At 39.6% G+C, this 26517-nt stretch overlaps 1 protein-coding gene across 4 annotated transcripts in view; it reads right to left on the reverse strand.

Moving 5' to 3' along the window:
* Positions 1 to 26517, reverse strand: part of CDC42BPA (CDC42 binding protein kinase alpha) — a 352518-nt gene that overhangs the window by 231863 nt on the left and 94138 nt on the right. For all 4 annotated transcript variants that reach the window (XM_062210852.1, XM_062210850.1, XM_062210853.1 and 1 more), the window contains exons 3-4: positions 12207 to 12290; positions 4853 to 4948 (exon numbers count right to left, since the gene is read on the reverse strand). In XM_062210852.1, the coding sequence (XP_062066836.1) occupies positions 4853 to 4948; positions 12207 to 12290 (180 nt within the window). The remainder of the gene's footprint in view (positions 1 to 4852; positions 4949 to 12206; positions 12291 to 26517) is intronic.

Below are 26517 nucleotides of genomic sequence, written 5' to 3' on the forward strand. Positions count from 1 at the left end.
CTAATCTTCCAATCCAGCTCTCTGCTATGGCCTGGGAAAGCAGTGGAAGATGGCCCAAATGCTTGGTTTCCTGCACCCTCATGGGAGACGAGAAGCAGCTCCTGGCTCCTGGCTTCAGGATGGCCCAGCTCTGGCCATTGTGGCCATGTGGGGAGTGAACCAGCAGATGGAAGATCTTTCTCTTTGTCTCTTTCTCTATCTAACTCTACCTCTCAAATAATTAAATAAATCTTAAAAAAAATTTAGCAAGTGGGATAGAGAACAGAAAACACAAAATCCTCAAGAGACAGAAAATGAGTTAAAAATGGACCATCCTTGCAATTGGATTGTGGTGTTAGGGACAGGAGATGTAGAAAAAATAACCTCACATGGGAACAAAACTCTGCTTTATCCCATGAATATCACCATATATAATTTATATAGACACAGTTACTTCAATTCAAACATTACTCCACTCAATTCAACAATAGAGCAATTAATGTGAAATTCTAGCCTACAGTTTTAAAACAATTCTGACTAGAATTTTATATTAAAAAACCATCATGAAACAACATGAATTGTATAATTTTCTATTCTGTTTAAATTTGGTAAACACTGTCTTAACCCACTAAATTGATTTTATGACTCTCTAATGGGTTACAACCTACAATTTGATAAACATATTATACTCCCCAAGAAGTAAGTGATATAAAGACAAGTAATACAATTACATTGCTGGAATACCTGGATCCGGCCTGAAATGTGATAAATAGCCCTCACCAGCCACGCCAACAACTATTACAGTGTTACATAAACCATGTAATTTTATTTTAGCTAAAGGTAGTAGTGTTCATGCCACGTAAACCCCTTAAGATGTCAAAACATTGGAGATATGAACATACATGTTAGTCATACAACAGCAGTACTAAATGTATGTAAAGCTAAAATAAGATGAGAAAGATAGATGAATTTCAACTGAGAATTCTCTGAAAGTGACTACTTTAAGATGCAGAAGTTGAACACAATTTTAAAGAATTAACCAGATTTCAGGGCTGCTGTTGTGCAGCAGGTAAAGCCACTGCCTGCAGGACCAAATCCCACATGGGCACTGATTCGAGTCCTGGCTGCTCTACTTCAGGACCAGCTCTCAGCTACGGGCTGAGAAAGCAGTAGAAGGTGGCCCAAGTGTGTGTTGTGGGAGACCCAGAAGAAGCTTCTGGCTCCTGGCTTCAGATTGGTGAAGTACTGGCTATTGTGGCCACCAGGAGAATGAACCAGCGATAGAAGACCTCTCTCTCTTTCTCTCTCTCTGCCTCTGATTCTAACTCTTTCAAATAAATACATCTTTTTTAAAAAAATTAACCAGACTCCAAAAGGAGCAAGGAAGGAGAAATGGGACTGGTATTAGTAGTAAAATGAATGGGGCCAGTGCCATGGCACAGTAGGTTAATCCTCTGCCTGTGGCGCCGGCATTCCATATGGGTGCCAGTTCTGGTCCCGGCTGTTCCTCCTCCCATCCAGCTCTCTGCTATGGCCTGGGAAAGCAGTGCAAGATGGCCCAAGTGCTTGGGTCCCTGCACCCACATGGGAGACCAGGAAGAAGCACCTGGCTTCTGGCTTTGGATCGGCACAGCTCCGGCCACTGCTGCCATTTGGGGAGTGAAGCAACAAAAGGAAGACCTTTCTCTATGTCTCTCCCTCTCACTGACTGTAACTCTACCTCTTAAATAAATAAATAAAAATCTTTAAAAAAAAAATTAAAAAATGGCCGGCACTGTGGCTCAATATGCTAATCCTCCGCCTGCGGCGCCAGCACACCGGGTTCTAGTCCTGGTCGGAGCGCCGGATTCTGTCCCAGTTGCTCCTCTTCCAGTCCAGCTCTCTGCTGTGTCCCGGGGAATGCAGTAGAGGATGGCCCAAGTGCTTGGGCCCTGCACCCACATGGGAGACCAGGAGAAGCACCTGGCTCCTGGCTTTGGATCAGTGCGGTGTACCAGCCACAGTGGCCATTGGGGGGGTGAACTAACGGCAAAGGAAGACCTTTCTTTCTGTTTCTCTCTCTCACTGTCCACTCTACCTGTCAAAAAAAAATAGTAAAATGAATAATAAAAATAATGGCAAAATGGAGGGCAGGCATTTAGCCTACTAGTTTAGATGCTTGTGGCCCAAATCACATGCCTGTGTTCAATTTTCAGTTTAAGTTCCCATCTGTATGGGAGACCTGGATTGAGTTCCCAGTTCTCAGCAATGGCCCTCTCCCAGCACTAATTAGTTCAGCCATTTGGAGGTAAAATGCAGATGGGAACTAACTCTCTCCCTCTCTGCCTCTGTGTGTGTGTGTGTGTTCCTATGCCTTTTAAACAAACATTATTACATAATTATAATATTATTATTTAAATAAGATTTTTAAAGGCTTATTTATTTATTTGAAAGTCAGAGTTACAGAGAGAGAAGTAGAGACAGAAAAAGAAAGACATCTTCCATCCATTAGCATGCTGGTTAATGCCCCAGGTGACCACAAAGGCAGGGCTGGGCTAATCCAAAGCAGGAGCCAGGAGTTTCTTCTGGGTTTCCCACTGTGGGGGCAGGTGCCCAAGTACTTGGGCCATCTTTCATGGCTTTTCTCAGACCATTAGCAGGGAGCTGGATTGAAAATGGATCAGTTGGGACATGAACCAGCACCCATATGGGATGCTAGCAATGCAGGCAGCAGGCAGTTTTATGCACTACACCACAAAGCTAGCACCAACAAGTTATTATTATTATTTTTTTTTTCAATAAAGGCAAAATATTACCAAGCAGAGAGTACATTCAACAATGCAGGGTACTCCACTTCCACTGAAATAAGATCTGTGGTTACACTAGTATTTCTGGTAAGTACTTTAAAAATAAAAAGGTCAAATACCACATTTTGTATTATAGACCATTTCCCTCCACCAACACCCCTTCCTTCATTTTCCATGGTGCCTCTGACCATTTCCATTCATTTTCTTCTTCCTGACTATCTCTACTTCTGTCTTCTCAAGAATACTTGTTCTGACATTTAACATGCAATGTTTAGTTATTCTCACTTTTCCTTTTATTCATTGCTATTCACAACTTTTTCTCAAAGGGGCCAAATAGTTTAGGCTTGAAGGGACAGAGCAGCATAGAAGACATTAGGAGTTACTTTATGAGGGGTTCTTCAAAGGATTCATAGGAAACGGGTATTATGAAAAAAATTTTGTGTAGTTTCAATTACAACAAAATAAATCTGTCTTTTAATTCTACAAAACAACTGTGAAGTATCTTCATATGATAAGAGAGAAAACAAATTTCCACACGCTTCCCTGGTTTTACAATGAACCACTGCTGCTGTTCTCAATATTCTCAATTATTTGAGTAACTGTTCCTATCAAAAGGCTAATAGTCTATTTTCCCTGGACACATTTATTTGGCTGCTAAAATAAAACATGATTTAATTAAGTGAATACTGGTAATTGGCTGTTGAAGCCTAACTAATGAACTACTCAGAAACTTACTACAGCAGCAGAATCCTTTTCAATTTTTTTTTATTTTTATGAAGAAATTCAGCTATAAGATGATTGGTTTCAACTGTTCTACTTTTTCTGATTACTGCTTTCCATCAGTTGAAAATGTGAGATGTGTGCCTAATCAGGCAAAGTAGATGGAGCCTGATTTGATTCTGAATTTGTCTCGTTCCCTCTATGAGAATGTAAAATTAAGACGAGAGTTACAGGCCGGCGCCGTGGCTTAACAGGCTAATCCTCCACCTTGTGGCGCCGGCACACTGGGTTCTAGTCCTGGTTGGGGCGCCGGATTCTATCCCGGTTGCCCCTCTTCCAGGCCAGCTCTCTGCTATGGCCCGGGAAGGCAGTGTAGGATGGCCCAAGTGCTTGGGCCCTGCACCCACATGGGAGACCAGGAGAAGCACCTGGCTCCTGGCTCCTGGCTCCGGCTTGGCGCGATGCGCCGGCTGCAGCGGCCATTGGAGGGTGAACCAATGGCAAAAGGGAAGACTTTTCTCTCTGTCTCTCTCTCTCACTATCCACTCTGCCTGTCAAAAAAAAAAAAAAGAAGAAGAAGAAGAAGAGAGCTACTGTCTTACTCACCACCGAATCTCCAGGATCTAGAGAAGAGCACCTAACAAATAGCACATATCCAGTACACATTTTACAAATTAAGAGAAAATGTCCTATTCATTTTTATACCTCAGTTTTTAGTGCAGTGTCTAGCACATAGCAGGATCCCAACACGTATGTGCTAAAACATAAACCTGAAATAAAAACTGGGGTCAGACAATAAATAGCGTTTAATAATAGGGCAAGAAGTTGTATAGAAATGTGGCAGATGTATTATTTTCCTATTCACTTGTTTATCTTATCATTCTTATTTATTTTTAATTGCCGGTGGCAATAATATTTTGATTTCCTCTCTTGCTCCTTTCCAACTTTTATGATGCAGTTTATGATGTCAACATACGAAAACATAGGCCATAAGTTTTAAATGTGGGCTCTATTTAACACAGTACATGACAACTCTGAAAAATATTTAAAATTCTAAAAAGCAATCGAATGCTATCAGTAAAATATACTGAAGAAATCCTGAAAATAAAAAGCCCTGAACACATTCTATACAATTTAGCTGACAGATATTAAGTGTTTGGATTTAGTTTTGATTTTCTCATAAAAACACACACAAAAAAACTTCAATGATATCTCAAATTACTCAAAGAAAAATATCACATCTTATCCTCTGAAGTACAGTGATTATCTATTTAAATTCTATATGTAAACAATGCTTTTGAGACAATAATGCTAAATTCTGCAAACAAATGAATAAGGACAGAAAGTCATATTAAAATGATTCTTACTAAGTTATTATCATCCTGGAAAGCATAGTGTAATGTTGTAATCCATTTATTGTCTCCATTCACTAACACATCCCTTTCTTCACGAAAGCATGCTGTCTGGAAAAGGAAAAGAAAATGTTTCAGAAAACACTAGATATTAAGACTAGGAAATATACAATGCAAACAATTGCTTACTATATTTATTATATTGTTTCTGTTAAGAAAGAAGAATATATACAATATACCATGACTTTTCACTCACTCAAGTTTCCAAGCAACCTCAGAAACTACTTAAACACCATATTTAACAAAAATATTTTATATGAAAACCATTATTAGGGTTCAAAATAATCAGAAAAGTACCAAAAAATTTCAAAAACAACCACAGACTACCTATCATCCAGATAATACAAACAATAAAGAATGCCATCTGTGTGACCAGCATGGTGGCATAGCAGATAAAGGCAGTGCCTGCAATGCTGGTGTTCCATATGTGTGCCAATTCATGTCCCAGCTACTCCACTTCTCATCCAGCTTCCTGATAATGTTGCTGGGAAAGCAGCAGCAGATGCCCAAGTATTTGGGCCCCTGTACCCATGTGGGAGACCCAGATGAAGCTCCTGGCTTCAGCCTGGCTCAGCCCCAGCCTTTGCAGCAACCTGGGGAGTAAACCAGCAGATGGAATATCTATCTCTGAGTGTCTCCCTCTCTCTCTCTCAAATAAATAATCTTTTATTTAAAATGCCATCTTTAATTCTGATTTTTTAATATATTTTATTTGCAAAGCAGAGTACACAGAGAGGGGAAAAGACAGAGAGAGAGAGTGCTCTCCCATGACCGGTTTACTCTCCAACTGTCCACAGCTGCCAGGGCTGCACCAGGCTAAAGCCAGGAGCCCAGAACTCCATTCAATCCCCCGGGTGGGTAGCAGAGACTCAAGTTCTTGAGCCATCATCTGCTGCTTCCCACAATGCCTTAGCAGGAAGCTGGACTGGAAGCAGAGTAAACAAAACTAGAACGAGCACTCAGACATGAGATGCAGAGATCTGTCTCAAAAGGTGGTTTAACTCACTGGCCCATAACACCTGCCCCTGTCCTTTATTTTATTTATTTATTTAAAAAATTTATTGGGGCGGCACTGCGGCACAGTGGGTTAAGTCTCTGCCTGTGGCGCCATCATCCCATATGGGCACCAGTTCTAGTCCTGGCTGCTCCTCTTTCAATCCAAATCTCTGCTATGGCCTGGGAAAGCAGTGGAAGATGGCCCAGGTGCTTGAGCCCCTGCACCCATGTGGGAGACCCGGAAGAAGCTCCTGGCTCCTGGCTTTGGATCAGCGCAGCTCTGGCCACTGCGGCCATTTGGGGAGTGAACCAATGGAAGGAAGACCTTTCTGTCTCTCTCTTTCACTGTCTATAACTCTACCTCTCAAATAAAGAAATCTTTAAAAAATTATTTATTTTATTTCAAAGGCAAAGTTACAGAGAGGCAGAGGCAGAGAGATAGAGAGAGGTCTTCCATCTGCTGGTTTACTCCCCAGATGGCCACAACAGCCGGAGTGTCACTGATCCAAAGCCAGGAGCTTCTTCTGTGTATCCCATGCGGGTGCAGGGGCCCAAGGACTTGGGCCTTTTACTGTTTTCCCAGGCCATAGCAGAGAGCTGGACCAGAAGTGGAGCAGCCAGGACTCAAAACCGGCCATCCATATGGGATGCCAGTACTGTAGGTGGCGGCTTTGCCCACTATACCACAGTGCTAGCCCCCGTGCTTTTACTTTTAAAGAAATAAGGTATAAGTACTCATAGTAGCCTTCCCAATTCTGTCTCATTCTAGCACCAAGATATAATCAAAATTTTGAAAATAATTACTCAATCACATGCTTCCATCACAAAGATGGGTGTAAAATTTTATATCACTGCTCTTTTAGATGCCACAGTTACAAGTGCCAACTGATCATTTTTTATGCAGTTACTGGATACCTGAACTTCCTATTTGAATGTCTCCTTGCCCATTTTCTTTAATGGATTTTTTTCTTATAGATTTGTGGAAGTTTTAATTTAGCATCAGAATGTGTTGCCATTGTTATAAAAATGTATCTGGAAAACCATAAAACTACAAATAAAAACATAAAAATTTTATATAATTCATTAATACATTACCTTAGATTTTTTTCATTAAAGAACAAAAATTAACAATATGGCAGAAACTTCAAAAAGAACTGAAAAGTACAATAGACAGCCACTTGTAATGCTGGCATCCCATATGGGCGGCAGTTTGAATCCTGGCTGAACCACTTCTGATCCAGATCCCTATTAATGCTCCTGGGAAAAGCAGAGGTAGATGCCCAAGTACTTGGGACCCTGCATCCACTTAGGATACCCAGATACAGTTCTAGGCTCCTGGCTTTTACCTGGCCCAGCCCCAGGTAGTTGTAGTCATTTCAGGAATGAACCAGCAGATCTCACTAACTCTGCCGTTCAAATAAATCAGTCAATCTTAAAGAAAAGAACAGAAGAAAGAAAGAAAGAGAAGGAGAGAAGGAGAGAAGGAGAGAAAGAGAGAGGGAGAGAGAGGAAGAGAGAAGAGGAGAGAAGGAGAGAAAGAGAGAAACAGAAAGAGAAAGAAAGAAAGAAATGAAGTCTCTCAGAATCACACCAAGTTTCACTGATCCATTATTATATCCAGAGTTATCACCATGAACTCCGTTTAGTATCTTCTCAGAAAATATCTGCTTACATAAGTGTGCATGCACACACACTCACTCATGTGATATCCCACCTTTCTTTTCTTTTTCTTTACACAAGTAAGATCACAGTGCTCTGAGTTTTTTCCCCCAGTAACAATACATTTGGATATCTTTTCAACTCAGTACACAGAAACCTATCTAAATTTTCTTAACTATACTATATCCCATACATAATGAAAATATGTATCATCACACAGTACACCATATAAGCAAGTACTTAATCATTATTTTCCATAAGAGAAATAGCCATGATATACAAAGCAATTAATACTGATATGCAATGAGTTCTAATATTCTCCATTTGTGTGCAGGGTGTGTGTACTTATATATATCCATAATTTTACTTGGCCAAATAGAATTCCCAAAGCCAGACATTAAGACATTACAACAAAAATAGCTTAAGCCAAATGAATAGACAGTTCACTTGTCAATTAGATTATCAAAATATATATAACTTTTTAAAATTTTTATTTACTTATTTTGAAAGTCAAAGTTAGAGAAGAAAAGACAGAGAGAGCAAGATCTTCCATCTACTGGTTCACTCCCCAGATAGCCGTAATAGCCAGGGCCTGGAACTCCATCCTGGTCTCCTACATGGATGGGAGGGCTCAAAGCAGTTGGACCATCTTCCACTGCCTTCCCAAGCACATTAGTAGGGAGCTGGATAGGGAGAGAAACATCCTGGAGTCGAATTGGCACTCACGTAAGATGCTGGCATCGCAGGTAACAGCTTTACTGGCTACACTACAATGTCATCCACAATACACAACATTAGAGGAATGCCTGTGGAGCAGCAGCTAAGACACCACTTGGGATGCCGGCATCATATATTGAAGTGTGTGGGTTCAATTCCTCGTTCTACTTCCAATGCACACCTTGGGAGGCAGTGATAGTTCTAAAGCTTAGGTCCCTGCCACCCCCTGGTTGTTGGAAGCACTTAAATAAACCAGCTGGTGTAATGTATTTTCTTCTCTCTCTCTCTTTCTCTCTCTCTCTCCCCTCTACCCTCTCTCATTCTTCCATTTTAAAAAACTTAAAGAAATAAACCAGGCCGGCGCCGTGGCTCACTAGGCTAATCCTCCACCTGTGGCGCTGGCACCCCAGATTCTAGTCCCGGTCAGGGCACCGGATTCTGTCCCGGTTGCTCCTCTTCCAGTCCAGCTCTCTGCTGTGGCCTGGGAGTGCAGTGGAGGATGGCCCAGGTCCTTGGGCCCTGCACCTACATGGGAAACCAGGATAAGCACCTGGCTCCTGGCTTCAGATTGGCACAGCACCAGCTGTAATGACCACTTGAGGGGTGAACCAATGGAAAAAGGAAGACCTTTCTCTCTGTCTCTCTTTCACTGTCCACTCTGCCTGTCAAACAAATTAAAAAAAATAAAAAACAAAAATATATATATATACAACATCTGGGGAAGGTGAGTATTTTGGTTAGGAATGAAGGTGCTAACTGGGATGCCACATTCCCATACTGGAATTCTTAGGTTTCAATCCTGCCTCCATCCCGAATTCCAGCTTCTTCCTCATGCACACCCTAGGAGGTAGCAAGTGATAGAGCAATTTGGAAAGTGACCTAGCAGATATGAGATCTCTCTCTCTCTGCCTTTCAAATAAATAAAATCAATAAATAAAAATTTTAAATGAGCAACATTATGCTTTGGTTGGCTTCGTGAAAAACAATCACTTGACATACTATTACTATTAAGTCCTGTTTTATAATTTAAGTGACCTGAGGTCATAGTTTACTACTAACATTTGAGAGGTTATAAAAGCTCTAAGAGCGTGGGAGCCTCCCTTCTTCCAGTTTTATCTTACTATGATAGCTATCTGAAATTTTACAGACTTTCCAGCTAGAATCTAATAAATATCCATTACTTCATTTGATTGATGTCTCCAAACTAAAAGCTCTAAGACTAGTCAAGACAACTGATTTTCAGTTCTAACCTACACTAAATGGTTGAGTAAAAAAATTAATTTTTAAAAATGATTATAAACTGCTTGATACAAAGTTCAAACATACACAAAAGTAGAGAGCTTCATATAACAACCCTCTCTCCCACTGTATGTATCATTCAACTTAAACAATTATGCTGTTGATCAATACTGTTTCATCTATACCCTCACTCATTACTACCATCTGTTAGCTTCAAGTACATTTGTGAGTGCACATACATAACATTTTAAGGCCAATCTCAGATATCATATGGTTTATCTTTATATATTTAGCAATTAAGGTATTAATATAATGCCTCAGGTACTGAGGAAGACACAATCTACTCTATTTGCTTCAAACATCACACTGTCCTCCATTAGTTGTCACAAGTTGCAGTGGCTGGCGTGTGTTCTATAGGCATATCGGGGGTAAAACCCAGAAGTGCTGCTAAGCAACCTATAATGCACAGGACAGCCCCTACAACAAAGAATTATTCAGTCCCAAATGTCAAATAGTGTCCCTACTGAGAAATGCTGTTACAAATAACTTTTTTTTTTTTACAGGCAGAGTGGATAGTGAGAGAGAGAGACAGAGAGAAAGGTCTTCCTCCCTGCCGTTGGTTCACCCTCCAATGGCCGCTGCGGCCGGCGCATCCTGCTGATCCGAAGCCAGGAGCCAGGTGCTTCTCCTGGTCTCCCATGTGGGTGCAGGGCCCAAGCACTTGGGCCATCCTCCACTGCCTTCCCGGGCCATAGCAGAGAGCTGGCCTGGAAGAGGGCAACCGGGATAGAATCCGGTGTCCCAAGCAGGACTAGAACCCAGTGTGCCGGCGCCACAAGGTGGAGGATTAGCCTGTTAAGCCACGGCACCTGCCCCAAATAACTATTAACCAAACCCTGATGCCTGCACATCCTGGGGTGCATAAAAGTGTTCTAGTGATTCAAAAAGTTATAGTAGGGGCCAGCACTGTGGCATAACAGGTAAAACTGCCACTTTAACACCAGCATCCCATCTTGAAGGAGTTTAAGTAACGGCTGCTCCACTTCCAATCCAGCTCCCTGCTATCGCATCCGGGAAAGCAGTGGGAGATGGCCCGAGTACTTGGGCCCCTGCACCCATCTGGGAGACCCAGAAGAAGCTCCTGCTTTCTGGCTTCAGATTGGCCCAACTCCTGCCATTTTGGCCATTTGGGGAGTGAACCAGAGGGTGGAAGACTTTCTAACTCTTTGTTTCAAATAAATAAAATAAATTTTTTTAAACAAAAAAGGCTACAGTAACATCAACTTTAACTACATTTCATGAACAAACTGACCAAGTTTCTGTTTTTCTTTTTTTAATTTTCGTCCTTTAAAAACAGGGTATTTGAGTCCCTACGAATGTAAGCAACGTGAAGGAGGCTTTACTGGAGATCACAGTTTCCCCAGATTTAATCACTCACTTTCTCAATCCAGTGTTGAACCAAATATTCTGCTTGCCACAGCAAGATTTTTAACCGTTATACAGTTTTATGATTTTTATATTCAGTCATATGTTCTTACATTTTATCCTTAATGGACTATTGGGATAAACAGAAATAATAATAGATAGGGTGAAATAGAAATAGGGTGAAATAGAATAAGAACTATACATCAATAACAATTCTGCAAAGCTGTCATCTGAATCTTTATCATATTCATAATGTGCATTCATTAAATTAATCTAATGCAGCAATATTGCATGGATACTGGAAAATCCACTGCAGACTACATACACTTTGGCTTCTCTTATTAGGAATAAAGACTCTCTCATCCATAAAGTTTCACCTCAAAGGAATTCTTTCAGATACTAACTCAATCTTTCTCTTATCTAATATTTGAGGAAGAAAAACAAAATTTTCTTTTATAAAAAACAAGTAGAATTTTCACTTATAAAAAACAAATATTACAATGATCAGGTCACATATACAGCAAAGCATCAATTTATTTTTAAGTCTTCATTTTAACATATAATTGGTGGACAAACCAATAATGAGATAGATACACCACTTTTAAACTTATCTGATACTAAAAATCTTTTAAGATTATCAAAGAGAAATCATTTGATACACAATTGGTAAGTATGTGAGAAAAAAGACACATGCTATGGGTCCCATTTTTATAGAAGACAATTCTTTGAAGCAATAGCTATCAAAATTTAAATGTGTTCTTCCCCTCCCCTAGCTCCCAAACCAGGAACTATACTAGTAAGGAGTTTAATTTGGTGAATGGGTAAGTTCTGGAGTCAACACAACACCCTTAATGTAAAAATCATCCTTATACTCATTTCAACCTCAGAATGCATGAACACAAACGGGAGTATCTCAGACTAGCTAACAGCAATATTTCTGATAAACAGCACAATATATTCTGTTTGAAAAAAAATACATTGCATGTATTTCATGACTGATATGGCTAATTCTGGTGTACTATTTTCTCTGTTCTGAAACCTCCCTTTGCCCAACACACAAAATTAAATTTGGTGAAATAGTTTAAATAATTAAACAAGTAATAATTGAATGATCGATAGTTTGACCTTACTAAGAATTTCTCTTTTGGATAAATTCACATAAGTATTGCAAAACACAGAAACACAAAGAATTTACATTGAACATGCTTTAAAACAGTAAAAATAATGTAACAATCTAAATGCCCATCAACCTTAAAATACATAAGACTCTTACCTCAGCTCTTTTCAGCATTTCCCATTTATTTAGTATTTTCATGGCGAATACTTTATCTGCATTTTTCAATTTTACTACAGCAACCTATAAAACAAAGGAAATGCAACTTTTAAAATGTAATAAATATACTTTCAATTACCCATTTTCCTTTTTCCTGTCTGTAAAGAAAAACACCAATTATCAATTATTTCAATTCAGTTCAAATTCTAAGATCCTAAATTAAACAATGTTGTGAGGTAAAACGTTGCATCAGCCAATATAGGCCAAACCAGTAATTTTATTTGTGAACATCCTCCTTTCCAAGTTTTCTGCTCTGGAACTTAAACTCAACATCTACTGTTACTGAGAAATTGACTGATAAGCACAACATGAAAGAACTAGAGCTTATTAAATAATGCATGCCAAATTCCCATATGATGCTATAGGAACACCCGCTGCTAAAACAGTATCTTCCGTACAGGACATAACTGATAGAAAAGAAACTGAACATGATCCCATTTTTCATTCTATATCCTACTACCTACTATACCACAACCCCCAACATACACACACACACACCTCCAGAACAATGAAGACTAATAGTTCTATAAGTTATAGATTTCAGATATCCCTTCCAAGAAGAAAATGGAACTAATATTTCTGTATATTTCAGAAAAAATATCAAATACGAACTATCAAATACAAGTAAAACCACATAATTACTTTCTGCCTCTACCTTTCTGTTTCCATTTGCCTATATCATCTTCAGGGACCCTCCTGCTGGTTGGATTTGCTGTACGGCTGAGGCTCAACCACAGAAGAGGAAGACAAATATTTAACAATAATGTTTCCTGATATTGGAGACAGGGGTGGAGAATACAAATATTATCCTACTACACAGGACAGAAATATATATACATATATATATCTATATATGTATATACACAGATCTACAAATCGTTCAAATCAGGATGGACAACAGTTTTCAACTTCAGTGCCAAAATCCAAAAAACTCTAATCACACTCATTGTAACCATTTATTACTCTTATCAAGAAATGTTCAGTAATATATATAGATTTTAGTTATGTAAATAGTTATAATGACTGCAGTTACAGTTTTTCAATACTTTAAATGCTGCAAAGAAAGAGGGAGTATCCCAATTTCAAATTTAATCACTTCAGTCTTTCTTCACACCTGGAGAAATGGCAGATCCGTTATATTGTTCTTTCTTCCTCATGAACTCATGTTTAAACAAAGGGCACTGGAAGGGCAGAAATTTAGCCTGATGGTTAAGACTCTGGTTTAGTCACTCTTGCATCCTACATCAGAGTACCTGGGGATAAATCCTAGCTCAGGATCCTGATTCCAGCTCCTGCCAAAACAGATCCTGGGAGGCAACAGGACAAGGCCCAAGTAATTAGATACCTGCCACCCATGTGGAAGACATGGACTGAATTCCTGGCCCAGCCCAGTTCTGGCTGTTGCAGGCATTTGGGGAGTGAACTAGCAGAAGGGAGTGTTAGCTCTCTCAAACATCGTCTCCCTCTCTCAAAGAAATTTGTTTTTTCATTTAAAAAACAAAAGGGGTTGTAATAAAAAAGAAGAAAATACTCCAAACATTGTTTCACTATGATCTCTGGAACAGTGAAAACACAAGTTGAGCTACTCTGTAGATTCTGAAATCAAATGCTGCACCCTTGGAAGTGCACATGGCCACAAGGACAGGTCCACTAGGCAAGACAAGTCTACACTTGGGGAATAGACATGGAAGGCTATCACTTTTTGCCCTCTCTTGTTCTGATTTAGAGAAGAACAACTAACAGACTCCCACTTCAGCAACTTCCTCTTCTCAGAGAGGAATGAAGCACCCTTAGCACATTCATCAATTAGCACATTCATCAATCTTCTATATGTTTGAGTAGACAGCTATCTGAAGAGAACTACTAGTAGAACAACCCATCAACACATATTAAGTGTGTTCCAAATGCCAGTTACTATGCTGTAAACACATCCACAATCCCATAACTATAATTCTAAAAGCCAAGTTTTTGATAACTCATTTGGTAGCATGTACTGACATCAAGTTACTAACAGCCTTTTTTTTGAAATCTCAGTGTAAACACAAACATGCTTCACTGAAGAAACACAAATGCATTTGCTCTGGGGTATCACTCAAAACCTCAAAGGGGTATGAAATAAAATAGAGTAGATGTACTAAATTATCTTTCTAAAATCCACAATACATGTATTAGAATCATAATTACACTGGATTCTACATTGCCCAACAGGAATAATGATGACTATCCCCAGCATTTACTGAACACTCTAACACTTAGCTAGCATGCATTGTGACTCTTCTGGGGAGTGATGATAGCACAGATACTGAAGCCAGACAACCTGAAGTTTAAATCTTCATTTTGTCATTAAGCATATAACTCTGAGTAGAAAACTTAAGCTCATAGGGCCAGGGTTGTGGCATTAACAGGTTGGGCCACAGCCTGAAGTATGGGCATCCCATAGAAGCACTGATTACAGCTCCGACTGCTCTACTTCTGATCCTGCTCCCTGCTGATGTACCTGAGAAAGCAGCAGAGGATGACCCAAGTCCTTGGGCCTCTGGTCCAGCCCTAGCCATTGTGGCCATTTTGGCAGTGAACCCGTGGATGGCAGATCTCTCTTTCTCTTTCTCTCTCTCTCTCTCTCTCTGTAACTCTGCCTTTCAAATAAAATAAATCTTCAAAAAAGGGATAAAAAAAACCTTGTGATAATTCAATTTTTTCATCAATACAATGACATTAATAATAGTACTTACCTTATTTTCATTTACTTGTATTAAAACTTAAAAGAATTACTGTAAGTATAAAGTGCTTACAACAAGATCTGGTACTTAATAAGCCTTCAGTAAGTTTTAGATAGTTTTGTATACCAAGCACTACATTAAGTACATTATAGCCCAATTTTCAACCACTGTTTCCACTATCACTAATATATGTAGCAGAAAATATACTCCTTGGACAGCACTTTGGCCTAGCAGGTAAAGCTGCTGCCTGCAGTGCCAGCATCCCATACGGGCACCAGTTCAAGTGCCGGCTGTTCCACTTTCAATAAACCTCTCTGCTATGGCCTGGGAAAGCAGTAGAAGATGGCCCAAGTCCTTGGGCCACTGCACCTACATGGGAGACCCAGAATAAGCTCCTGGCTCCTGGCTTTGGATCGGTGCAGCTCCAGCCGTTGTGGCCAACTGGGGAGTGAACCAGCAGATGGCAGACACCCCCACCCCGACTCTCCTTCTCTGTGTAACTTTGCCTTTCAAATAAAAAAACAAAACAAAACAAAACAAAAACAAAAAACAGTAGCCACCAACAGTGGTAGTATTAGCATTGAAAGAAAAAAAGTATACCCCTCGTTTTCTTCAGCTACAAAAACAGAAATTTTCATTTCTTCAACTTCTTTCTATAATCTTATACATAAGATATATATATATATACATAAAAATATAATTATAAAATACCCTTATATTGAACATGTCTATATACAAAAGAAAACCCACAATATTTATAATAGTATGGTTTTTTCTTTTTTTCTTAAAGATTTATTTATTTATTTGCAGCAATGGCCAGAGCTGAGCTGATCCGAAGCCAGGAGCCAGGAGCTTCTTCTGGGTCTCCCACATGGGTGCAGGGGCCCAAGGACCCGGGCCATCTTCCACTGCTTCCCCAGCTATTGCAGAGAACTGGATCAGAAGTGGAACAGCCGGGACTCAAAGCAGCACTCATATGGGATGCCGGCACTGCAAGCAGCGACTTAACCCACTATGCCACAGCACCGGCCCCAATAGTGTGGTTTTCAACAGCAAAATATGGAGACAAATGTTCTAAAAGGTGAAATTAACTAAAGATGGTTTAACACAAATTAGTACTTAAATGCTTAAACAAAAGCTGAGGAATGCTATTTAACAGGAAAAATTCACAGTATACTAAATGAAACAAAGAACCTTATTACAATTTGAACACTGATTTTTTTTCTAAACATGAACATAAAATATGTACCATAAATTTCTATGCTTTATGTATCTTAAGATAGAGAAACACCAAAACGTCAAAAGACCAAGTATTTCTAGGTGATATGATTTCTACTTGTCTTTCTACATTTTCTATATGGAACATGTAAGATTTCAAGCATGGAATGGGATAGTGGGGAAAACCAGCTAATCCTGGTCATAAAATGACTACCAGTTATTAAGGTATTGTAGCATGACTGACAAGGGCCAAAATAAGACCTTAGTCTTCATGTGTGGGAATCAGGAATGCCCTCCCGCAGCAGGAGAGAACACATTCCCAAAACTGTCTTTTAACAGTTTCATGAACTAAAAACTTCTTTAAAATAAAGCTTTAGAAAATATTCTTGAATTATATGAAATGGATAACATGACGAGAAAATAATATGACTTATAAAAGATAACATATAATAAAAACTAAGCTTGCTTGTCTCCTTTAGCACTAAAAAATATTTTCATGTTCATTTCAGTAGAAGGCAACAAAGGAAAAGAGGATTCTTTTAGCACTCTGGGTACTATAATTTCAAGAAGCATAGCTAACTGACATATGAAAGTAATACATTAAAATATCCTTTATTGTTTAATCTTATCAAAGTGAATCATGGCCTGGAAATTATAAATGTAACACAGCAAAAATATTTATAATACATGTTTCTTTCAACTCACAGTAAAAGCACTATGATATTATGAAAACATAGACACTATAGAAAGAATCAGTATGTGACATATACATGTGGAGCAATTCTTAAACACAACTTAAGAATCACCATTCGTAGCTACAACTTGTAACACCACACCAAACAGTATTTCAATATTCAAGTTGTTAGAGTTCTGCAAATCTAGTCTTACCTTCAGTATATTCAGAATTCACAGTATTTCCTGTGTTCCAATCAATTCTAAACTACCATCAGTGCTTGCCTGGATTGCCCTACCCATCCTCCCTACTTCTACACTTACCTTTTTTTTTTTTTTGGACAGGTATAGTTACAGACAGTGGGGGGGGGGGGGGAGAGAAAAGGTCTTCCTTCTGTTGGTTCACTCCCAAAATGGCCGCTACAGCTGACGCTGAACAGATCCAAAGCCAGGAGCCAGGCGCCCCCTCCTGGTCTCCCATATCGGTGCAGGGCCCAAGGACCTGGGCCATCCTCCAATGCCCTCCCGGGCCACAGCAGAGAGCTGGACTGGAAGAGGGGCAACTGGGACCAGGAACCCAGTGCCCATATGGGATGCCGGCACAGCAGGAGGAGCCCTGCCCTTACCTCTTAACAACCTATTTTCAACACTATTGCCACAGTGTTCCCATTTAAATGTAAATCAGATCAAGACACTATTTTGCTCCAGAACTCCCAATGGATTCCCATGTCTCTGCTAGTCAAAGTCAAAGTTCCTGACAGAACCTAGAAAGCTGACATGTTCTGGCCCTCCACCCTCCCTGATCTCATAGTCCCCTCCCCTCACTCATTCTGCTCTAGTAGTCACAACAGTCACCTTGCTCAAACCCACCTTTGGGCCCTTGTGCTTACTGTTCCCTAGGCCTGGAATATTCCGTCTGTCCACAGCCACACATCTTCCTACCTCAATCACTCACTCACTGAAATACCATTCTTCCGCTTGAGAGTTTTCATGCCACTTCTTTGCTCCCTTTTCTCCTTAATGAACTATACACCCGTACTTCATTTTATATATTTTGCTTATTGCTTGCCCCTCTCACTAGACTACAGTCTACTATGACAGCAGGGATTTCTTCCTCACTGGTTGACTAATACATACCTAGTACTTGGGATACTCAGTAAGTGATTGCTAAATAAATGATGGATGATTTATACGCTATGAGGATATGTACACATGGAAAGTTGTAAACTACTGATATTTTCAGCTCTAAGTATACTATTACACTAATACTGAAACTCAAATATCAGGCATTACAATAAAAGAAATACAACTGTATATTTTAGGACTTATTAAGTGTCAACAGATTACTCCAGCTCATCCTGCTCCCTTAACAGGTTTTCAAAGTCTGAACTTCCCCATCTGGCCTTTATTATCTTGTGCCCATTACCATGGACTATTACTGTTTCTTTTTCCATCATTTATAATTAATAATAAAATAATAAAACTATTATTTATGGAAAATTTACTCTGTGTCTGGCACTGGGCTAACCACATGTCATATACTACCTCTTTAATCCTTACACCAATCCAAAGTAGGTCCTACAATTACATCATAATGAATTAGTAAACTAAGGTAGGGAGAAGTTAATTAACTTCCAGTCATACAATAAATAATACAACTAGGATATGTACTCTAACTACCTGATGACAGACCTAGTGTTCTTTACTTCAGTAAGTACTGAATACCTGTTTAGGTCCTCAAGAGTTCTTCCTACTTACCATGCCTATAATTTTGATACCTAGTGACACATTAATAGTGATAATTAATATGTGTGGAAAGTACTATTTGTGTTTTTAAAACCTGCTATTAAGTTCTAAATATTTAAAATATAAAATATATTAAGTCTTTTTAACAAGCAAACTAAAAACATTACAGAGTTTACAAAATAGCTGGAGGTATCCTTTCTATGGAGACAAAATTCACATATGCAGCAGCAATGGTCAAAATCTTTTGAAAATTAGCACAACATGGGCATCAACCAGGCAGAAGAGTCACTGGCTTTGAAAATAAAATATGCCCACACCAGTGTGTGCTTATGGACTGAAGAACAGCGCCATCAAAGATGAACCATGCAGTGTAATTTCAAATTTCTTTTATTCTCCCATGAATCCCAGAACAGCCAGAGTAAGAGAGATTTTAAAGATGAATGAATGGCTAAAAGTAATTCACCTTTCAGACCCTACAACTAGATTATGCAGACATATACGGCCCTAGTTATAGTAATTAGAGGAAGCAAGCTAATTAAAAGCTTTTGACACCTGAAGCAGGGGTAGCAGGCCAAAGCAGCAAGCTTTCACAACAAGCTCTGAAGCCCAGAAGCCTTGAAGCTGCCGGAGCAAGGCTGGAGCAGGCAGAAGCGGTGAGCCACCAGGAAACTGTGGACAGGCAACACCCAGGGCGTAAGTTAAAGGTTTTCCTGAAAGCAAAAAGGAAAACCCAGCGTTAAGTTAAGCAGTAACTGACAACTGAGTTTTAGAAAGAAGGTTCTTAAATCACAGAGATGCTGAATTTCAATTATATCTTGCTTCTGATTGTTTTCCATGATTTATGTATTTAAGAGTTACATAAATTGTGCTTTTATTTTCATGGTTTTGTTTTTGTATTTTTTTAAAAAAGCATAATTGATAGAAATGTTCCTGTAAGATATCCAAGCTAGAGGTGAGTCTATCCACTGGACCTATCTACCTATTTACCAGTTTCTGGTAGAATCTAAAACACCTTGAATGAAATAATTATCTCTCTAGGGTCTTCGTATTTCTAAATATATTAGCAGGTGAACACCACAGGCTATATAAGCCTAGCAGATATTTTAATGTGGATGATAATAACTCAGCTTTATAAGCTCATAATCCAGTCCATACTAGTTTCCATACAAAATTAATCTTTTTAAAAAAGAATAAATTACCAGCAATCTATTTGTTGTCTTTATTCCATAAACTGTAAGCAATATACATGTAGAGCAACAACACAGAAAAAAAGAAAGACATCATCTCACACTAAATCTCGAGATTTCACTCCAGATGTCTTAATTGCACTGGCCTGTGACAAGGCAAGATAGCCCTATTTAACTGACTACTGGACTGCTGTCTGCTGCCACTCACTCATCAGCCCTGCACCCTTTCTTCAATTCTTCCACACCTCTGAACTGGGAAGTAATTTGCTGTCCCTTAACTATCAGCTCCCCTTACACTAATGAGCAACCTAAGATACTCATGAACAAGTAATTTTTCAATGCCTTGTCCTTTTTGACAATCCCTTTTATATGTGCTGGTACACAAGAATACTTCAGAAAGTTCAAGGAGTGGCAGATATTTAACATAATCAGTAAGACACTAGTTAGAATGCTGGCATCCTACATCAGAATATCTGGGTTCAATACCCAGTTCCAGCTCCCTGTTCGAGCTTCCTGATGATGCAGACCCTGGGAGCCAATAGTGATGGCCCAAGTAGTTGGGTTCTTGCCACCCATTTAGAAGACCTGGATTGCATTTCCAGGTGCAAGCATTTGAGGAAGGAACTAACAGTTGGGAGCAATTTCTTTCTGTCTCTTTGCCTCTCAAAAAGAAAAAAAACAGGCCTGCACCACAGCTCAATAGGCTAATCCTCTGCCTGCAGCTCCAGCACACCAGGTTCTAGTCCCAGTTGGGGCGCCGGATTCTGTCCCGGTTGCTCCTCTTCCAGGCCAGCTCTCTGCTGTGGCCCGGGAGTGCAGTGGAGGATGGCCCAAGTGCTTGGGCCCTGCACCCACATGGGAGACCAGGAGAAGCTCCTGGCTTCAGATCGCTGCAGTGCGCTGGCCGCAGCGGCCATTGGGGGGTGAACTAACGGAAAAGGAAGACCTTTCTCTCTGTCTCTCCCTCACTGTCCACTCTGCCTGTCAAAAAAAAAAAAAAAAAAAAGTAAAAAAAGTTAGTAAAACATGAAATTAGAAGATAAGCTTATTATGATGTAAAACATTTTCAGCATTTTTTTTTCACAGTGAACATTTTCTATAAAATTTTGAAGTGGTCTCATGTTATTTAGGAATTGTATGATGGCTTCCTTTTTTTTTTTTTTTTAAAGTCAGAGTTCAAAAAAGAGAGAGGGAGGGACAGAGAGAGATACCCACTGGTTCACTCCCTAGATGGCCATAACGGCCAAGAATAGACCAAGCAAAAGCCAGGGGCTTCTTCCAGGTCTCCCATTTGGGTGGCAGGGGGTACAAGCACTTGGGTCATCTTCCATTACTTTTCCCAGGCCATCAGCCAAGAGCTGGATTGGAAGTGGTGGAGCCAGGACTCAAACCAGAACTCATATGAAATGCTGGTGTCACAGGCAGGAGCTTTATCCACTATACCATAATACTACCTGGATTTGTTTTTTTCCATAGTTCAATCTCAATTAAGACTTCAAATCAATCTGTAGTCCCACCATTAATTCTTTGTCATTCTCAATAGGCCTTTTACCAGTCTTCTAAAATGCCCTGTACCACCTTGACATCACCTTCTGTTCCTTTCTATCCCACGCCTGTCCCATGTACCTTTCACCTCAAAATTAAAAACCTGGTAGCCTACTTCAAAGAATAAGATATTTTTCATATTCCTTCATATTACCTACATTTCTACTTCTTCTTACTTCTTTTTCCTTTTGATCCCCAAGAAGAGGTGTCCCTTTGCCTTTTAAGACTAACACTTTCATTTGAGCCCTTTATTTATTTATTTATTTATTTATTATTTGAAAGGCAGAGTTTGGAGGCAGGCAGGGGGAAGGAGAGGGAGAGAGAAAGGGATCTTCTATGTTCACCCCCTTAAATGGCCACAATGGCTAGAGCTGAGCTAGACTGAACTAGGAGCCAGGAGCTTCTTCCAGTTCTCCCACAAGGGTGCAAGGGCCCCAGTAGGACCATTTTCCACTGCTTTCCCAGGCACATTAGCAGAGAGCTGGATCAGAAATGGAGCAGCCAGAAATCAAACTGGTGCCCATATGGGATGCTAGCGTCATAGGTGATGGCTTTTTTTTTTTTTTTTTTTTTTTTTTTGTGACAGGCAGAGTGGACAGTGAGAGAGAGAGACAGAGAGACAGACAGAGAGAAAGGTCTTCCTTTTCCATTGGTTCACCCCCCCCCCAATGGCCGCTGCGGCCAGCGCGCTATGCCAGGTGCTTCTCCTGGTCTCCCATGTGGGTGCAGGGCCCAAGCACTTGGGCCATCCTCCACTGCACTCTTGGGCCACAGCAGAGAACTGGACTGGAAGAGAAGCAACTGGGACAGAGTCCGGCGCCCCAACCGGGACTAGAACCTGGGGTACTGGCGCCACAGGTGGAGGATTAGCCTATTGAGCCGTGGCACCGGCCTCATGTGAGATCTTGATTCTATGCCCTCCCTTCCTTCTCTTTTTACCTTGTTCTATTAACGATTGCTTTCCCATCTTTAAGTCCCATTCACCTGGATATTAAGTGAAAAACTTTCCCAAGAACATTGAAGAATGAAAAATAAAACAAAAACTTTACCTTCATCCTACCTTCCCCCTGAGGAACAAATACTGCATTCCTTTTCCAAAAGCATTATTTTCCATAACGCACATTTTGAATGGGCATTATGTGCTTGCTGTTTCCACTTGCTCATGATTTACTGCTTCTTCAACTCTTTCAATCACCTATGTCAATCTAGTTTCTATTTCATTCTACTGGACAAAAATGATTCTCTCAAAGATCAATAGTGACCTAAATTCCAAATAAAACATACTGTTCTCAGTTCTCATCTGCTTTAACCTGTCATGCACTGCTGACAATCCATATAGTTCCCTAATTTTTCTTTTTCTGTAACTTGTTAAACACTGTCCCCTAAGATCCCTACTTCACTTCTTTATCTCCTTCCCAAAAGCCTCAATTAACAGCTATATACAAATACTCCTAAATCCTTTTCTCTCATCATCTAGAACCAAATTTCTACTTGCTTCAGCAAACATCTCAAATTTAATGAGTCAAAAACCTGTATACCATACTCATTTAGTCAAGCTGCAGACTTAAATCATCTATGAATTTTACCTTTAACTCACTAGTGATATCCAAAGTCACTTCTCTCCAATCTCTCCCATCCACCCTCCTTTTCTACTACCGATAACCTAGACTACACCCTCATCAGAAACATGTTAATAAGTTACTTTTTGACCACCTTATTTGTAGGCCAGATTATGCTAATTTCTAGAAATATGAAGTCAAATAAAAGCTTTCTTGCCCTTAAAAATTTCACAGTCCAGTGTCAGAAATGTACTTAAACAGAAATATGTGCTGCCCAGTTCCATGACAAAAACACGTGGAAATGAGACCAAGTCCCATAAAAGGCAAAGATAGATTCCTGATCCAAAAAGTAAAAGTGGGGGAGGGAGGTGTGTAATATGTAATATGTAATATGTGAACATGTACTTGTATGTTAAGTTTCTTGGAAGAAGTGACACCTAAGTATTAGATAGTGCACTCCAGAAAAAGCTAACAAAGTGGATGTGACTGAGGAGAGGCGTTATTTGAGAAGTGGGGACAGCATGAGCATGGCAGAGTCAAGAAATCCCAGTGTAGGTAGAAGGAGATGTTCAGGGACAGTAAGGAGTTTTCTTTTCTAGGAGCATACAGAGCACCACAGGGAAGAGGAAAAAATTATGTGGATCGCTCCACACAGAAGAACTTGCATGTCATATTAATAAAGTAGAACCTTAAAAATGCAGGGATTGCCCTTCCTAAATGATTTTAGCTAGATTACTCCAGCAGCTCTTGTGGAAATGTCTGGAAGGCAAGGAAAGCAATTAGAAAATTTCAGCAGTTCAGGTAAGATGCTTTAACTAGAAAACAGAGGAGGAAATCCAAGAAACACTTAGGATACAGACGTTGGTGACTGATGAGATAAGAGGCCAGAGAGTGAGAAACCCATGACTGCCCTGGCTTTGTTCTCTTCTCTGTCCAATCCTTCCTCAACACCATCACCAATTTTATCTTTTTAAAAAAGCTCTAATTATATCACCACTCTGCTTATTAACATTCGATAGGACTCTTATAAAGATTCTTATAAAGATTCTTAGCATAGCACAACTCACTCACTGTTTTGCCGAAATAACCTTCCAATGCTTATCTTTCACCACTAACAACAAAAACTAGTCACAAGATCGTGCACAGATCCCTGAATAAAAAGAAATTCACTTAAAAGAAAAACAAGAGAATATATTACAGAATATTCACAAAATTATAATAAAAACATCCACAGATAATATTACTTAAGATTAGAAAACGAACATCATTTAAGAACCTTTTCTGTATCTTTTCAACAAGGAACTCATCCTCTACAAATGTAGTCTAAGAAAATCACCTGAAATGCAATGAAAACACTATGAATAAAAATGCTCTAAACAACATTTATAACACGGTAAAAAACAAAAACAAAACAAAAAAAAACCAACCTTTTATTTGTTCATTCATTCAAGAAACATGTATTAGGCATCTACTACATACAAGATACTGGGTTAGGGACTGGCATTGTGGCCCAGCAGGTAAAGCCACTGTCTGTGACACCAGTATCCCACATGGGCATCAATTGTGTCTCGGCTGCTCCATTTATGACCCACCTCCCTGCTAATGGGACAGGGAAAGCAGCAGAATACGGCCCAACTGCTTGGGCCCCCGCACCACATAGACTTGGATAGAGCTCCTGGATCCTGGGTTTGGCCTGGCCCAGCCACAACTGATGCAACCATTTGGAGAGTGAACCAGCAGATGGAAGACCTCTCTGTCTCTCCCTCTAACTCTGCCTTTCAAACAAATAATAAATCTTAAAAAAAAAAAAAAAAAAAAAAAAAGTTCATGGAAAACAAGTAAATTCAAGTTTGAAAAACAAAAGACATTAGGTTAATTGCTGAGGAGTGCAATGTTCTAACAAAGGAAAAAAATTCTTGTACCAATAGAGCAAACATTCTACTTTAATAAGAAAATGGATAAGTAAATTATGGACTATTCACATAATGAAATTCTATGGAGCCATGAGAAATCAGATTGACAAAGAAATATTGTAATACATAGGAAAAAGACAAAATATTTAATAAGAAAAGCTCATCAGTGTTTACAAAACTACCCCAACTACCAACAAAAAGAGATAAAATACTTTTGTACTACAAAAGTACAAAAGTGGTCATCAGTGCTGGAAACTACCCTGTTACTGATTAAGCTGTGACTGTAACCAATGGAACCAGCATGGAACATAATTGGAATATGGTAAATAACCAAGAAGTATTATTTTAATTAATGAAAAAAGGGAAGCATGAAAGAAAAGAGAACCTCAATTTCCAACCCCTTATAAGGAAAATGACTACATTTAAAAGCACTGTACTAAGTATTAAATATAAGGACTACGGAAAATTCACTCCTTGATCTCACAGAACTTAGTCTACTGGTGAAGAAAAACATTAAACACATAAATAAGGAACTTAATAGTTACAAGTATAAGCCGGCGCCGCGGCTCACTAGGCTAATCCTCCGCCTTGCGGCGCTGGCACACCGGGTTCTAGTCCCGGTCGGGGCACTGGATTCTGTCCCGGTTGCCCCTCTTCCAGGCCAGCTCTCTGCTGTGGCCAGGGAGTGCAGTGGAGGATGGCCCAGGTGCTTGGGCCCTGCACCCCATGGGGAGACCAGGAGAAGCACCTGGTTCCTGGCTTCGGATCAGCGAGATGCGCTGGCCGCGGCGGCCATTGGAGGGTGAACCAACGGCAAAAGGAAGACCTTTCTGTCTCTCTCTCTCACTATCCACTCTGCCTGTCAAAAAATAAAAAATAAATAAAAATAAATAAAATGTTAAAAAAAATAGTTACAAGTATAAATGCTAGGACAAGTTGTTTAGCTGTTCTCATCTTCCCCATTAGGAAGATATAATTATATCTTTACTCCCATTTTTATAAATTCAGACATTCTCTTGATTTTATTGTTATATTCAGTTTTCTGCAATCAATTCTCTCACTGATTCCAAAAATGGAATAATTTTAAAGAAGCAAAATATGACAACATTTTATTAAGCCAGTGGGACCTGTGATTTCTCTGAAAACATCTACTAACACTGGTCTTAAATACAATGTACTGGAGCTAGTGCTGTGGCAACACAGTTAAGCCACTGCCTGTGACACTGGCCCCATACCCAGATGCTCCACTTCCCATCCAGCTGCCTGGTAATGCACCTGGGAAAGAAGCAGAGGTTGGCCTAAGTGCTTGGCCCCCTGCCACCCACGTGCCATTTTCAGGAACTCTCATTTTCCAAAGCATATGAAGTTTTACATTCCCATCAACAGTATATAAGAGTTTCAATTTTTCCACATCCTTGTCAGTACTGTGACTGTCTTCCTTTTTTAAATTATAGCCATCTTAGTGAGAAGCAGTATCTCGCTATAGTTTTGGTTTTTTTTGTTTTTTTGTTTTTTTGTTTTTTTGTTTTTTTGCATTTCTTGAATGACTACTGATGCTGAACATACTTTCATGTACTGTCCATTTATATTTCTTCTTTGGAGAAATGTCTATTCAAATCATTTGTCAAATTTCAAATATTTGTATTTTTATTGAATTATGTAGTTTTGTATTCCAGATACTGGACTCTTAT

The sequence above is a fragment of the Lepus europaeus genome, chromosome 14 (genome assembly GCF_033115175.1).
Source record: "Lepus europaeus isolate LE1 chromosome 14, mLepTim1.pri, whole genome shotgun sequence".
Classification (NCBI taxonomy): domain Eukaryota; kingdom Metazoa; phylum Chordata; class Mammalia; order Lagomorpha; family Leporidae; genus Lepus; species Lepus europaeus.